We start from the raw sequence: 14,343 nt of genomic DNA, 5'->3' as shown, positions 1-14,343 counted from the left end.
GTATGTGTCCTAGAGGTGATGTTTCTGTAACACGAGCAGGGCAGGGAGAGTTACTGCAATGGACACAAGCACTTCTTTTGAGAGGCCTGAATAGTAACTGTTTGCTGCCCTGTGGCTTTCCCCGCCTGCAAGATGGTGCAAAGTAATCTCTAAAGGGTGCAGGTTCTCCTAAACCTAACCCAGCTTCCCCTGCAGCCAGCAAACATGGCTTTACACAAATAATGCAGAATTAGAGCTCATCACTTTGCTGGAGACTCTCTATAACACTGGTTTGGGTTTGCAAAGTCTAGTAACACAAAACCACACACTAGTGGCCTGCGTCTCTGTGGCTGTACGTACTCTACTAATACTGAAAGCACGAGGAGTCAGCTCCTTCCAGACTTTATTAAGATTTGTTTGACCGCCTGTGTTTGCAAGGTCTGATTTCTTAACCTGTCACTGCCTGGGGGAAATCCAGATTATTTTAAACAAGCAAAATATACACTGAGCAATTTTGTGTCCATGATTTGTACAGAGGAATTAACAAGAATAATTGCTCTGCAGATGAAGTTACAGCTTTGTAAATCCACGCTTGTGCGAGGCAGAAGTCCTTCAAGCGTGGAGGAGTCCGTCCCCAGTCCTGCCGGTCCCTGCCGGGGTCAGCCCCGCTCCTCTCAGTACACGGTGCACCAGTTGCTGCCGTCGCTGGGCATCAGCCCGCCGGTGATGAGGAGAATCAGATCCACGAACCACCAGATGCCCAGTCCTCCGAGCGTCAGCAGCTTCCCCACGGCCGTCCCGGTGTGGCCCAGGCAGAACCGATCCACTCCGAAGCAACCCAGGAAGAAGGAGTAGAGCAGCGTGGTGATGAAGTAGTGCCCCGTGTACCTGCAGCGGGGGCGTGGGGAGCCGCGTCGAGGGGGGCTGCGGGGGGGGCGGCCGGTCCCCGCCCGCCTCGCCCCGAGCCTTACGGCGCGGCTCCCCCCGGTGGGGGCCGGGAGCGGTGCAGGGCCGGGAGAGGGCAGCGGGGCCGGGAGAGGGGATCGGGGCCCTCCCGCCCCCCGGGACCGCGTCCTACTTGACGCAGGGCCGGCTGCCCCGCAGGAAGCTCCGCGGCTCGGCGCACTCGATGCCGTCCAGCGCCCGGCACTGCACCCGCGTGTGGTCCACCTCGCCGTAGGCCTGTCCGCCGAACTGCGGGCACCGCGGCCGCGCTCAGCCGGGGCCGGGGCCGCCGTGCGAGGCCCCAAAGAGCCGCCCCCGGCCCTGCCCGCCCGCCCCTCACCTTCACGCAGCCGTGGCCCAGCTCCTGCTGCGCCGTGGCGTTCCCGCCGTGGTCCACCGGCTCCTCGCACTCCACGAACTCATCGGGGCTGCGGAGAAGGAGGGAGCGGTGAGGGAGGGCGCGGCGCCCGCTCCCCCCGCGGCCCGGCCCGGCCCGGCCCGGCCCGCCGCGCTCACAGGTAGGTGCAGAGGACGAGCGGCGCCCGCGGGTCGGTGTAGGCCCAGGCGGCAGCGGGCAGCCCCGGCGCGGGCGCCTCGGTCTCGGAGCCGTTGCGGGGCGGCCCGCGGGAGGCGCCGTGCAGCAGCAGCAGGTTGCCGAGCAGCAGCGCGGCCTGGCCGCACAGCAGCGCGTACCCCACGGGCGCGCCGCGCCGCGGCGCCATGGCGGCGGCCGCTGCTAGGAAACGCCGCGCCCGCCCCGGCCTCCGGGCCGCGCCGGCGCGGCGCCGGGACAGCCAATGGGCGCCCGCCGTCCTGCCCCGGGAGGCGGGGAACAGCGGCTCTCAACCAATCAGAGCAAAGGCGGAAGAAGCTGCCGTGGGGGCTTTGGGGAGGTGAGGCGGAAGTGCGCGCCAGGCGAGGAGGCGATTGGCTGCTGGGGAGGCCTGCCAGCCTATGGGCGAAGGCAAGGGGCGGGGCACCGGTGCTGGGCGCGGTCCCTCCCGCGCCCTTCCCGCCGTGAGGGGCGGCCGCGCTCCGCGCCGCTCCCGCCGCTGCCCGCGCAGGCCTCCGGCAGAGACGGGGCTCCGGACGCGCTGCCCCGCTCGGCGTGAGTTGCTGGGGCGCGGTGGGAGCCGGCTGGCGCGGGCGGGAGCGGCCCGCTGCCGGGGAGCGAGGCCTCGCTGCCCCCGGCCGCCGCTTGCCGCCCAGGCGCTCGCCCCGCGCCCGGCAGAGGTGCCCAGGGCGCCTGTCCCGGTACCGGGGACCCTTCCCTGCAGCAGGGCGCGCCCCGTGCCCCCGCCCCGGGGGTGCTCCCGCCTGCCGTTAGCCCCGGGGAAGGCCTCGCCGCGGGCCCCGCTCCCGCCTGGGCTGGGCAGCGGCAGGGAGGGGCGGCCGGGGCTCGCCGGGCTGCGGTGGGGCTCGCAGCTTCCCCCGAGCCCGGGCTGGGCGCTGCGGGGGCGGCCCTGGCCGGTGTGGGGAGCCTCTGCTCCCCTCACGGCAGAGGGGGGGTGAGGCTGAGCGTGCCCCGTGGGCCCGGCGCGGGGTGACACCCCCCTCCCCGGGGAGCTGCGGCTCTGGCTCGTCCGCTGGTGGCTAACGGCCGTTGTCGGGCTGCAGAGCTGTGCGGTGGCACTGCTGGAGTCCAATTCCCTCTGACCCGCGACAGGAGTTGGTTTGTCTGTGGGATGTGATGGCCGGCTGTCCCACTGAGCCCTTCTTCAATGATTAAGCAGCTTCCAAGTGGCTTTAGAAATACCTTAAAGGCTGCATAGCATGTGGGCTGGGTGGCAGTGGATTTTGTTGGCACCACTAAGGAAGGCAGAGGAAAAAATCACATCAAGTGTGTGTTTTGCTCAGGTTTTACACCATTCCGTCAGCATAAAGCATCTTTGAAATGGGTGCAAATGAAACTCATGCTTTAGGGCCTAATGCTTCAGACTTTACCACGTTAATTGCTGGCGGAGAGGTCATGTCCAAAGGGGCTGGGAACGCTGCCGGAGGCGAGAGGCGGCAGCAAGGAAACACCAGCCAGGGCAGCAGCGGGTCGTGGTCCGGAGGAGCTGTACAGCCTTGTGCTGCTTGGCGGAGGCTTAGAGCCAGGAGGGGTGAAGCTGTCTCTGCTCCCCTGAGCTCCCCGAAGTGTGGCTTTGGAAGTCTTTTGAAATAAAAGGAACTTGACCCCTTGAGCAAACAGCCTGTTAACAGGGAAACAGGGAAGGGATTTCAGGAGTTGCCTAGACCATCTGCCTGCCCAGAGGAGGAACTAGTCCTGTTCGGATAGCCGAGTAGCAGGATGTTTTTATCCTAATTGCCCTATCCCTTGTACAAAGGGATTGGCATTGGGAGCCCCCTTGCCTACTCTGTTTTGCTCAGAGAGCTGTAGAGATCTGCCTCTGAGTGCTTTCTGGATGAGACTTGGTGATTAACTGAAGAGAACGGCACACTCAGCTGTATAAAGGCAGAGGGTTGGAGACTGGGATCCTGCTATTGACCCTCTATATCTGGACACGCTGCTGCCTGTCTCCATCAGTTTTCTTCTGCCTTGTTTTCTTCTACCTCATTTAATCACCCCCACAGTGTCTTGAGGTCATTAGATTGGAAATGCCAAGCGCAGTTTGAGGCAGGTACGTGGCATTCATTAACTCCAGCTGGAAGCCAGGCAAAACATGTAATTTGATAAGAATGCATTTGGGAAAGAGCCATTACCAGGATTCGTAGGTGCCCATCAGCCCGCGATCACTGGTGCAGTGTTAACGAGTGTGTTGCTGGTGATGTCAGTGAAGTCCTGACTGCATCCAAAATCCTTGATCTGTTTTTATTTACAGTGCTTATAAGCAAACACCAGGCATGTGGTATGAGGAGAGGATGTGGGAGCCAGCAGGACTGAGGTTGGAGGGAGAACATGCCATGTCTGACTGTGCTATTTAAAACCACTTACATGTTTAGCCAGTTTAGTTGGAGTCCTTACACCCTTCAGTCTGGCAAAGGTACACACTTGGCAGTCACTAGAAAAGGGAGTGTAATGGCCAGCCCCAGCATGAGGATTTCTGAGAAATTTCTTTTCTTGCTGATTCTACAGCTTTGTTACTGTGAAAGGAACTGACAAACAGCAGAAGTCCTTTGGGGAATTCATTCCGTATCCTCTCCCCTGCCCTCACTGTCTGCTCGAGCACAGTGTGGCTCGCTAAACCACAGCCCAGCAGTGTCTGTCGTCCAGCTCACAAAGTGTCAGTGAACTCCACAAGTACACACGTGTATGAGATTTACACCCCAATACACCAGACCGCACTGCCACTAGTGTTGTACATCAGCCTTGCTCCCCTTAGAAACCAGACTAAAAATCTTCTAAAGCCTCCAAAGGGGCCTGGCAGTGACAAAGCACAAAGGAGGAAATGCCTCTTTGCGTGGGCTTGCCTGACCACTGCAGAGGAGATGCAAAGGTCCCAGTTATCTGCTGGTCCTCACGTCTCTGGCCTCGCACCGTCCTCTTCGCTGCATTCCCTAGGAAGTGGGGCTGCTGCCTTGTGGTCCCACAGGCAAGAGGACTGTGTCCCTGCTCTGTCAAAGGACAATGGAATGTTTTTCCTTGAAAAACACCAAACTCCTTTCCCCAGACATTGAGTGAGGTCCTTTTCAACATCTACCACATCAGCGTTGTCATCACATCGCACACTACCTTGCCTTTGGTGTTTGTAGTTGGGTTTGCACCTTTTTGGCTCACCAGCCACACCAGCGAGCGATCTCAGCTAGACTGGCTGCTGTGTTGCACGGCTTACTCTTGTGTTACCAATGTCCTGGGGAAATGAGGTGTCCAGCACGCATATTTGGTTTCCATTTGTGTACATTTTTTTGTAGTAAGTTCACTTCTTTGAGGTATTTCCTGTTTCTGCCTTTTATGCCTGTTTTAAGAGAGCATCGCTCCTGTTTAAGCCTTTGAAAGAATGAAACATGCTAATTTTAATATCAAGTAATCTCTAAGGCTCTTGTCTGCAATGGGTTTTCTCACTTTGCCTTATTCTAGTCATAAAGTCTGTGCTGAAGATAGCGAAGGGCCTGAATCCCAGTGCTTGCCTTTGAGGCTCAGTTGTGGCTTAAGACATCGCAGAGCGCCAGGATTTCTTGGTTTGTTTCACCTGGTTCTTCTCCAAGAGCATCTTCCACTATGTCTGAGCGATAGCTCTGCTGATGTGGGCATTTCAGGGGTGTTTGAACTGGGTGATCAGATGAGCAGCACTCGGTTCTGTTCCCAAAGTTGGCAGGTCTGCATTTGACCCAAAATGTGCCTTCAGAAGCTGCCCTAGCTTTCCGGCCTCATTTCTGGTTCGTTTCTGGAGCTTTGAGGTGTGTTGTCTTCAATTCCTTGTACTGCAAGGCTGCGATAGTGGTGGTGAGTGGTGGGAGAAGTCGAGGAAGGTGGATATAGCTCTTGCTAAATACGGACCAGGGAATCTCATGCCCCTCAGGCAGGAACTGTGGCTGATCCATGTTTGTGTGTTATTTGTACAGAGCACAGTGGCATCCGTATTTGATCCATGATATTATCCTAATCCACGGGAAGCCTCCTGCAGCTTGGGTAACACCCAGCTTCTGGGAAGCGCAGGGTATTACCTGACTCGAGCTATGTGCAGCTTCCATAAGGGCTGGAGATGTATAACCTCCGTGTTGTTTCTAACATCAGGCGGGAAGAAAATCCTCTGTCTCATCTCGCAGTGTTGTACATTCAGCGTGCTGGCTTCCCGCACGGCTCTGTGCTTTGGTCTGTTAGGATATGTAAAACTGGCTTCATAGAGTTGAGTTGTCCTGAGGAACAGGGGGTTTTCTGGTTGCTGGAGGCTGCGAGGGGGGAAACCTGAGACGTAGGTCATCTTCCTGCAGCTCCTGCAAAAATGGATGCAGAGTTTTGGGATGTGAAGGGCCAAACGACTCTTTCCTCTGTAGTTGCTTACCATAGCAATAGCAGTAGAAACCTCTATGATTCTCTTCTAGAATCTTCCAAGAACTCATGGTTAAGGAGAGGGGGAAGACTTGCGCCAATTGCTCAGCCTATTGCGTGTTTATTAACGGCATCTTTTGCTTTATGTGCATTCAAAAGCAATTTCTAAAACATTGTAGATGTTGGTCAGACCCCCGTGAGTGAGAGCTTGGGTGCGTATGGATGTTTCTGGCTGACAGCCCTCAAAGGGCACTCACGTCTCGTTGTCTGTTGTTTGTGCTGGTGAGATGTGTGTGGCCTTTGGTGTAGGTTTGGCTCGGTGTCTAGGGTGAGGTATTTCGCTGCATCTGTTTTGTTCAAGAGCAAAACAAAAACTGGTGAAGTACCACACTTGGAAAACCAGGAGAGGTTATCAGCATCTGAGAAGTTGTTGGTAAACCTGGATTTTATTTGTCTAGGCTCTCATACACTACTTATCACTATGGCATGAGGGTGCTTCTCCGTCACCCACTCGTAACGTGACTGCTGTGTCACATGTTGTTTATTCCTCCTTCTCCCGGAGGAAGCCACCGTGCTCTGCGGCGTGCCTCGGGAGGGTGGCTAATGGGTTGCTGTACACTGGCCGGAGGCTGGCCAGGGCCACATGCACGACGTGTGGAGCAGAGGGCTGCAAAGCCTGTGACAGTGTTTCATTGTGGAGAGTTTTTCTCTTCCTCACTCGTGTCCCGTGGTATCGCGCAGTGGAATGCGATGAAGTTGTGTTTCCATGTGCTTCAAATTTGTAACGTAGTTTTTTTTGGAAGGAAAGGCCAGAAGAGCCATTGTGTCTGTGGGCTGTGCTGAGACCAGCGCCCTTCAGCAGGCCTTTTCTTCGGGACTCCCTTGCTCTCGGGACTCGGTTGTTTCTCTCTAAGAAAGCACTGGACGCGTTAAGGCCGGGTTTCTTCCAGGCTCCGTGCCCCGGGCCGGTGCTGCCCGGGTGTCTGTCCCGACGCAGCCGGGCTCTCTCAGGGGGCCGGTGCGGACGGGGTGGCCCGGGTGGGCCCCGGGACGGCTGCCCCTGCGGCGGCTCCGCGGCGTCCCGGGGCAGCCGCCGCCGCTCCCGGCCGGGGCCGCCCCTTGTCCGCGGTGCCGCGGGCGGGCGGAGCGGCCCCGCCCCGGGGCGGTGAGGGCGGCGCGGCGCAGGCCCCGGCCCGGCCCCATAAGGCCGCGGGCCGCCGGCCGGACCCAGCGCCCCAGCCGGGAGGGGCGATGCGGACGCGGAGCGCCATGGCCTGGGCCCGGGCGGCGCGGAGCTGCCTCTGCCTCCTGCTGCTGGCCGCGCCCGGGCAGCCGGGCCGCGCGGGTGAGTGCGCCGGGCCGGGCCGGGCCGGGCCGGGCCTGGCCGCCGGCACCCCCCCTCCCCTCGGCCGGGCGGGCCGGGCCGGGCTGGCGGGCGGCCTCCGGCCCCCGTGCCCTTCCCGGGCCCCTGCCCCGTCCCCTCTGCGAGCGCCAGGCCCCATCACCCCCAGCGCTGCCAGGGCCCGGCCTGGCCCCGAGGGCCGGCAGGTGGGCTGGGAGACCCCCCCCCTCCTTCCCTTTGCCGGAGCGGGGGGTCCTGCCGGCTGTCCCCGCCTGCCCCCAGTGCGGGGCTCTGAGGGCAGGGGGATCCCCCCGTGCGGGCGGCCCTGGCGGTGCGTGGCCACGGCGCGGGGTCACAGGTGCGTGAAGGGCCGCGCGGGAGCGGGGCGCTGCGGGTGGTGGCACGGCCCGGGCCTGGCCAGGGCCCTCCCTGCCAAAAGGCTCCTGGAAGTGATCGGGAATGCTGCCGAGGGGACAGCGGGGCCTTTGTCTTGACCCGGCGGTGCGAGGAGGCCGCCCCGGTGAGCTGGCGCGGTCCCGTACACCTGCTCGAGTTCCCGGGCACCGGGGAGCGCTGGCGCTTGGCTCTGCAGCCCTCCTGTGCCAGGCTGGGCACTCTGCTCTCCAGGCTCTTGCCAGGCGGGTGGCAATCTGTGTACGGGAACGCCTGTCAAACGTGCGGCGGGGCGGGCACCCAGAAATGTGTGTGAGCAGGTCCTGGGTACAGCCGTGTAATTCCCCTGCCCAGAGGATGTGACATTTCTGTTCTGAGGTGACAGAACACCCACGTCGTTTCACTGCGTTTCAAGGGACACGTGCAGGGACCTGTGTCTTCCCCCTCCCTGTTTGGGTGGCCTCAGCCATCGCGGAGCCCGGGCAGCGCCTGCGCTGGCACAGCCGGGCACGGGGCAGGACCCCGGCCGGCTGCTCTCCCCCAGGGAGGACGGAGGCTGCGTCCTGGGGCAAGAACTGGGGCGCAGCGGAGTGCCATCGCTAGCGGCGGTGAGCGGGCACCGCGCTCCCTTTGTGGGCTTTTAACGAGTTGACGCTGTGCTGTCTTTATGGGCTGTTCATGAATCGAAACCGTTCTGTTTATGGGCTTTTACGATGCTGATTCTGATGTTATATATACATGATAGGCAGAAATGTCTCCTCTGTCGTCGTTTTCCTCCTCCTGAAGGGATATATGCACTGTGTTAAAGTTCTGCGTTCATCATTAATGCATAGTTTTATAGTCAGGGCTTCCTAATTGAGGAATCTTCTCTAAAACTAATATTGATGCTTCATGCTGAGCAGCAGTGCTCTTGTGGTGGGTATCTCTCCCCGAGGGATTCTGTGCTGCGAATCTCTTGCCTCTCACTTGGCGTGTTGCTGCTGGCGGCTGTGAGCTGTGCGCTAGACGAAAGCCAAGCTTTGAAAGGTGGCTGTTGGCTTGTGGTGGAGGTGGCACGGCGTGGTGGAAACTGCCTTGCCAGAGCGCCGAGGAGCGGAGTCTTAAATGACGCATCTCCGGGATATCGGACGCTTGTGCTTCCTGTGGACTGGTCGGCATTTTGAGGAGTGATGTTTTAGTTCCTACCTGAGGGTGGGAGGAAACACAGGTCCCCGAGTTACTGCTGGTGGGTGGCAGTGTTTCTCTCTGCCTTCTGGAGTCTCTGTCCCAGCTAACAGTGTCAAATGTGCGGTGGGAGGTGATGGACCTCCTTTGTCTCAGGTCTGAGTGTGGAGGAGAGGGGAGAAACAAGGCACCTGGTTCAGTTTATCCGGGCACTTCCAGCTTTGGGTTGGAACGTAAGTGCTTTGGACGCTCCCCGATAAACAGGGATATGAGGCAGAAATGAGGTGTTACTGGAAACTACTACCTGAGAATTCCTGAATGGACATAATCACATAGTGATGTGTAGCCTTAAGGGATTTGTACAGTGCAGATTCTCCCCTCCTGTTTGTGTCCGTAGGAGGCCTCAGCGTTTGGCTGTATAAATTCATAAAGAAACCGGCTGGCATGGCCATGGGCAGGGACTGTGGGGTTTGCTGCTTGGTCTCTTCCCCGATGCTTGGTGTCAGGCACACCCCAGGGTGTTCTAGCCATGCTTTACCAGTTTTTAAAGTGTCTAAACACTTTGGTTTGAGTTTTCTGGGGAGATGCAATGTTTGGTTAAGATAATTCCTTTGTTCAGCTCATGAAAAACACAGCACTGCCTCACCCATATTTCAACAAATCTGGGACAATCATTCAGCAGAGTAAAGAGGGGTTTTGTGGTTATTTCCTCTGTGTGAAGAATAAAAAGAGGAAAGAAATTTCAGTGTAGCTGATGTTGCCTCTTCTGGTGCTTTGTTTTTGGAAAAAGGAAGTTTGAAACATGACTTTGTAGTTTTTGCATGTCTTGGTCATTCTCATTTCTCAAGCTAAAATTAAAAAAAAAAGGTTTATTTGCTCAACTCTACCGAGTTCTGTGATTGAATTTGTCTTGCGTGGTTTCCTTTGGTGGCCAAATTCAAAGATAGCGACGTCTCCAAAGAGAAGAGTTCCCACGAACCTCCCCTGTGCGAAGCAAGCTGACATCTGCACAGCTGAGCCGCGGGGAAGTGAGTGGGCTCTGTGTGCGAGGAGCTCCTCTCCATGGGCACGGCTCTCAGGGGTGGGAGGGCAGAGGCTCCTGGGCCGCTGACCCGGGAGGGAGTGTGTCCTGGTGAGATTAATAGTCTTGCACCAGGGGATAGAGTGGCTTTGCTCTGTTTCTCCTTGTAGGAAGGTTCCAAGGTGGAGAGGATGTTGTGACGGTACCAGAGAAGAGGAGTAGTAGTCCTTTTTGTGGAAAAAGAGTAGCTGTTGTCTTGCAGACAAATGAGTGTGGCTTTAGAAAGGGCAGAAGGAACAGCAAGAGTCTAGACAGGAAACACTTACAGCATGGGTCAGGATTTCAGCAAGAGGGACGTAAGAATATTCTAGGAAATATTGCTGTAGAAGAGCTCAGTATCCTCATTAACATCCAACACCCCCAGTAAAATACTGAGGAAAAACTACAGTAACCGTTCTTGCCAGCTTTAATGTTAAACAAATATTCCAGGTGAGGAATAAAGTAAGTAGATGAATTTGCTTCTCTTGCCATGGTAGTTGGTCATCTTTTCCTGCCTTCTGAAAAGGCACTGTGACACAAGGAGACCCACTGGGTCTGAAGATTTAGAGCGAGGAAGGAGATGGAAAGAAAAGTCACGAGGGGTAGTACTCTGTAGAAGAACAGCTGGCCAGATGTTCCTGGGTGCTTTGGAGATGGAGTACCACTAAGGTGCTCCTTAGCCTTTGAGGTACAGGAGGAACTGAAACTGCTGGCTTCATAGGAAATGTTCCTGCTTTTAGCAGAAGGTTTGTTAGCTTGGTGTTTTGTATAAATCTCTAAATATTTTTGAGTGGACTTGGGTAATATTTACGTAGTGAAAGTGAAGGAGATTTTTGCTTCCAGTAATCCAAAGAGTAGATCTTACTACAGCTGTTGTCCTAGCAGAAAGGTTGGCTGCACCTAAAAATGCTTTTCCTAGTGTGTAATCGATTGAAGAAGTGATCGGTGGTTACGTGTCATTCTGGAAGGACATCTGTAAGCCGGTTCACAGGAGTTCCTCCTCAAACACATACTGCTTGGCAAAGCCCTCTGTGATTTTGGTAATGGGATACAGGGAGTGCACAGTGAGTTTGCAGTTGATACCCTGCCAGTCAGGTAGGATTCAGGCTCCTTGAAGGATTATTCTGATAGTGTGGACACATGAGAGAAATACCTGGCAGGAAGGTGCGGCTGTGAAAGGACGGGTGCGAAGTGTTCTGCTGAGGTGGACATGATTGTCTGCACAAGTACGAGCAAATGAAAAATGGGATGCAGGAGTATGCTGGCAGGAAAGGAAATGAGTGTTAGAGTAGGTGAAGTGACAAGTGAATCAGCCGTGCTGTTATGGAAGAAAGAGTAACCTGTGGAGATACACAAACACACAAAGCACGTGAACCTTGTGGGGCCTCACTGGACTGTTGTGTCCTGTTTGGGGTCCTCTTTCAGGACATGTGAACGGTCAGAGAGCTAAGAAATAGGGTCCACAAGGAAATACTGAATATTGGCTTTTACTTAGCTGAAGGAAAGGAGAGGGGAGTGTGACAGCACACCTCGAAAATCTAAAAATTTGCAGCCAGACAGAAGGGGAGTAAACTGTCCACCTCCTCTGGGGATTAGAGACACAGCTTACAACACAGCGAGGGAGATCCGTTGGGCATCAGGGGTGCTTGCTGGAGATGCTCCGTGTGGAACTGGTCCTGCCCTGGGGCCCGAGGATGGCCTAGATGGCTGCGTAAAGCTTTTGGCACCTCTTCTAGTGAGCAGTCTGCTGCCTAAGTGTCGAATGAGTGGTGCAGCTGACCTCATCTGTTAATTGTAATCAATTATAACAGTGGTTAATTTAATGAGTTTGTTGTTTAATGCTTTAGCAATGTGCATCTTTTGACTCAGACATGCACACAGCTAATAGAAGATGAAAACTTGTTGCTGCTAGCTGGTGCTCTAGGTTTGATACGGTTTTGGTCAAGCCTTTACATTTATAGTAAAATGGCTAAAAGTTGCTAGTGTGGGTGCAGGCACGGGATAAATCCGAACAGAATGTCAGCAGTGTCTTACTTCTGTGTGGTGCTGATTTTTTTCCTGACTCTATTTCCAGGCCAGGCCAGTCCCCTTCCTCGGGCTGGGACGGGGGTTCTCTGCACCTTCCTTGTCAGCGTCTGTCTGCAGCCTGAGCTGGTCACATGCTGATGAGTTGTTTGTGTGAAATGAGTTCATTTTGTGGTGTAATAGGCCACAGTCTAAACTTTCTTATTTCTTTTCTTTTTTTGCTTCCAGTGAAGAGTATGTCATGACCTCACGTCAGCAGGCTTGGGAAGGAGTTACAGTAAGAGAAGGGTGATAACTGGGGTGAGCCGTTCAGTGTGGGTGGATGTAGCTGGGTGCTGTGTTTCTGTAGCTGAGCCAACGATCCGCAGGCGTGCCCAGGTCTGTGAAAACAGGAGATGCAGCTTGACTTACACAGAATGTAGGTCTTACCTGTCGGGGAGAGAATACCCTAACAGCTTACCTCAGCGTCTGGAGAGCCCTAACGGCTACAACACGTCTCAATGGTTTTCAAGCTCCCGCACGCCACGGAACGTGCACAACATTCCTACTGTGGATTTGGGGTGGGGAGGGGAAGATGATTCACATCTTCCTAGTTGCCTCCGATGCTTGATAATTAAAGGCAGTCTTTAATGAGATAAGATAAATATAGTGGATGCAATTGTTTTTTTTTCCTTGGAAATACAATCTCAACTAGTGTTACACCCGAGAATGATAAGGAACATGTTCTCAGTGGTGACACGTAGCACAACTCGGAGAGCAGCCTTGGCCAGTGGCAGGAAGCACCTGAGTACAAGAAATCCTGTAAGTTACTGAAAAATTTACTGCAAACTGCTGTGCTTGAGAACCATACTTATATTGCAACGGAGTTTCTCAAAAGGGAGTGGAGAAAAATTTACAAAAACCAGCATATCTTAGGAAAACAGAATTCAAACATCTTATGTGGAAAATAGCTGAGTATCTGGGTTTGGTTTTTGCTGTCACTTCTACCTTTCCTTAATTGCCATGAATTAATCCACCTTTACTTTGTACTGAAATGTATGGGTGAATTCTCATGGCTAGTAACCGTCTTGACTGGAGAGCAGCAACTTAATACCAGTGTGGTTGCAGGAACGTGCCTGATAATGCCTTCACAGCGTGCTGGAACCTCGCGTTGATCTAGACTGCTGCGACAGCTGCAGACTGCCTTGGCCTTGCTAGAATTTTGCTTTGTGCTAATTAGGTCAGGCTGAGTGCGTTTTTCTTCCCTGGGCGAGACAAGGTCTGAATGTGTCGGTCACTAGAAGGAGTGCTGGGTGCTAGTTGGGACTGGAGGTGGCCAGCGTGTTATTGGGTTAAGGATATACCTCTCAAGACTTGTGTTTCTTGGTAGGAAAAAGGCCCGTCCCCTCATAGCAGCCTTTCAAGGCAGGAGGAGGATTTAGGCGCAGGATTGTCTCTCGCATGTTCTAATTTCTGCTCTGTTGCGCTTGTCCCTTTCATTGGATTTTTGATTAACTGCTCTGGTGCCCTCTTTGAGGGCCGCTGGTGATGTGTGAACTGTTGCGTCAGCAGCCGGCGTGGAAATAGGTCCTTTGTGAAGGGAGGGTCGATGCTGCGGAGGTGCTGCCGTGACGGATGCTTCAGGGACGGGGTGTGCTGCGCTCTCGGCCGCTGTGGAGCGGTTCTGTCCGGGTGAGAATCCCACAGAACAAACTCCCGTCTCTTCTGTCCATCAGTGGGCTGCTTGTCAGTTTGATGTACTGAAAGATGGGGGAGAAAGAATATCTTTGTGAGAAGAGAACTGAAAGTTAAAGGGAAATTAGCATTATGGTTGAACTTCTGCTATGAAGGCTGCGTTGCTCTTTTTAGTTCCTCTAGAAAGCAAGGTGGTGCCTTCCGACCCTTGTAGCTTGTCCTAGTAGGAAGCACTTTGTGAAGCAAGGCAAACACCTCCTCCTCTGATGAATTGTCCCCACAATGAAGGGAAGAATAAGGCATTGTACCTGCCACCAGCTCCCAAAGTGGGGGTAGTGGAGGGAGGGAAGGGGGGCAGAAAGCGGGAGAAGACTCAGAGTATTCGGAGAGTTGAAAACTGCTCTTTGAGTGCTGTTTCTCTAAGAGCGAGCCTCGGAGCTGCACTCTTCCCAGAAATCCCTCCCAGTCTTGTTAGCTTCGCATGATGATTCACTCCTTTGTTTTCTGCTTCCAAGCTGCTTTCGGGGAGGCACACCGCTTTCTGAGCGCTGCGGAGATTAACCATGCCCTGGTGTTTCTGTAGCGCGTGTCCAAAACTGTCCAAATGCCACAGTGTCACGTCCCCCACTAGTAAAGGCACTTCTGGAGGGCAGTGGGAAAGTAGCAAGTGCAGAGCAAGAGCTCGGCACTGGATACGAGTGAAATGCGTGGTTGGAAATGAGAAGTGTAGAGAAGGGATTTGCCGGAGTGTGTACTTTTGGTGGTTCATCCCAGGGAAGGAAGCAGCCCTTCCCTCCCCTGTTTGCGGGCCAAGGAGGCACTGACACT

The 14,343-nt window shown here is 55.1% G+C and overlaps 2 protein-coding genes across 2 annotated transcripts in view; one reads left to right on the top strand and one right to left on the bottom strand.

Moving 5' to 3' along the window:
- Positions 1 to 365: 365 nt before the first annotated feature.
- On the bottom strand, positions 366 to 1,646 carry TM2D2 (TM2 domain containing 2). The gene is made up of 4 exons (XM_068421524.1): positions 1,441 to 1,646; positions 1,265 to 1,352; positions 1,058 to 1,173; positions 366 to 867 (listed from the first exon to the last, which is right to left on the bottom strand). Exons 1-4 carry the CDS (start codon positions 1,644 to 1,646, stop codon positions 654 to 656), a joined length of 624 nt encoding a protein of 207 aa, XP_068277625.1. The 3' UTR covers positions 366 to 653.
- A 5,420-nt stretch (positions 1,647 to 7,066) lies between these two features.
- ADAM9 (ADAM metallopeptidase domain 9) overlaps positions 7,067 to 14,343 on the top strand; it is a 28,347-nt gene continuing 21,070 nt past the window's right edge. Inside the window, exon 1 of the mRNA XM_068421483.1 lies at positions 7,067 to 7,202. Coding sequence (XP_068277584.1) covers positions 7,109 to 7,202 — 94 coding nt within the window. The 5' untranslated portion in view covers positions 7,067 to 7,108. The remainder of the gene's footprint in view (positions 7,203 to 14,343) is intronic.

Source organism: Nyctibius grandis, chromosome 33 (assembly GCF_013368605.1).
Source record: "Nyctibius grandis isolate bNycGra1 chromosome 33, bNycGra1.pri, whole genome shotgun sequence".
NCBI classification, from domain to species: Eukaryota; Metazoa; Chordata; class Aves; order Nyctibiiformes; family Nyctibiidae; genus Nyctibius; species Nyctibius grandis.
Note: the sequence above shows the minus strand (reverse complement) of the source record. Positions and strands in the feature narration are given on the sequence as shown.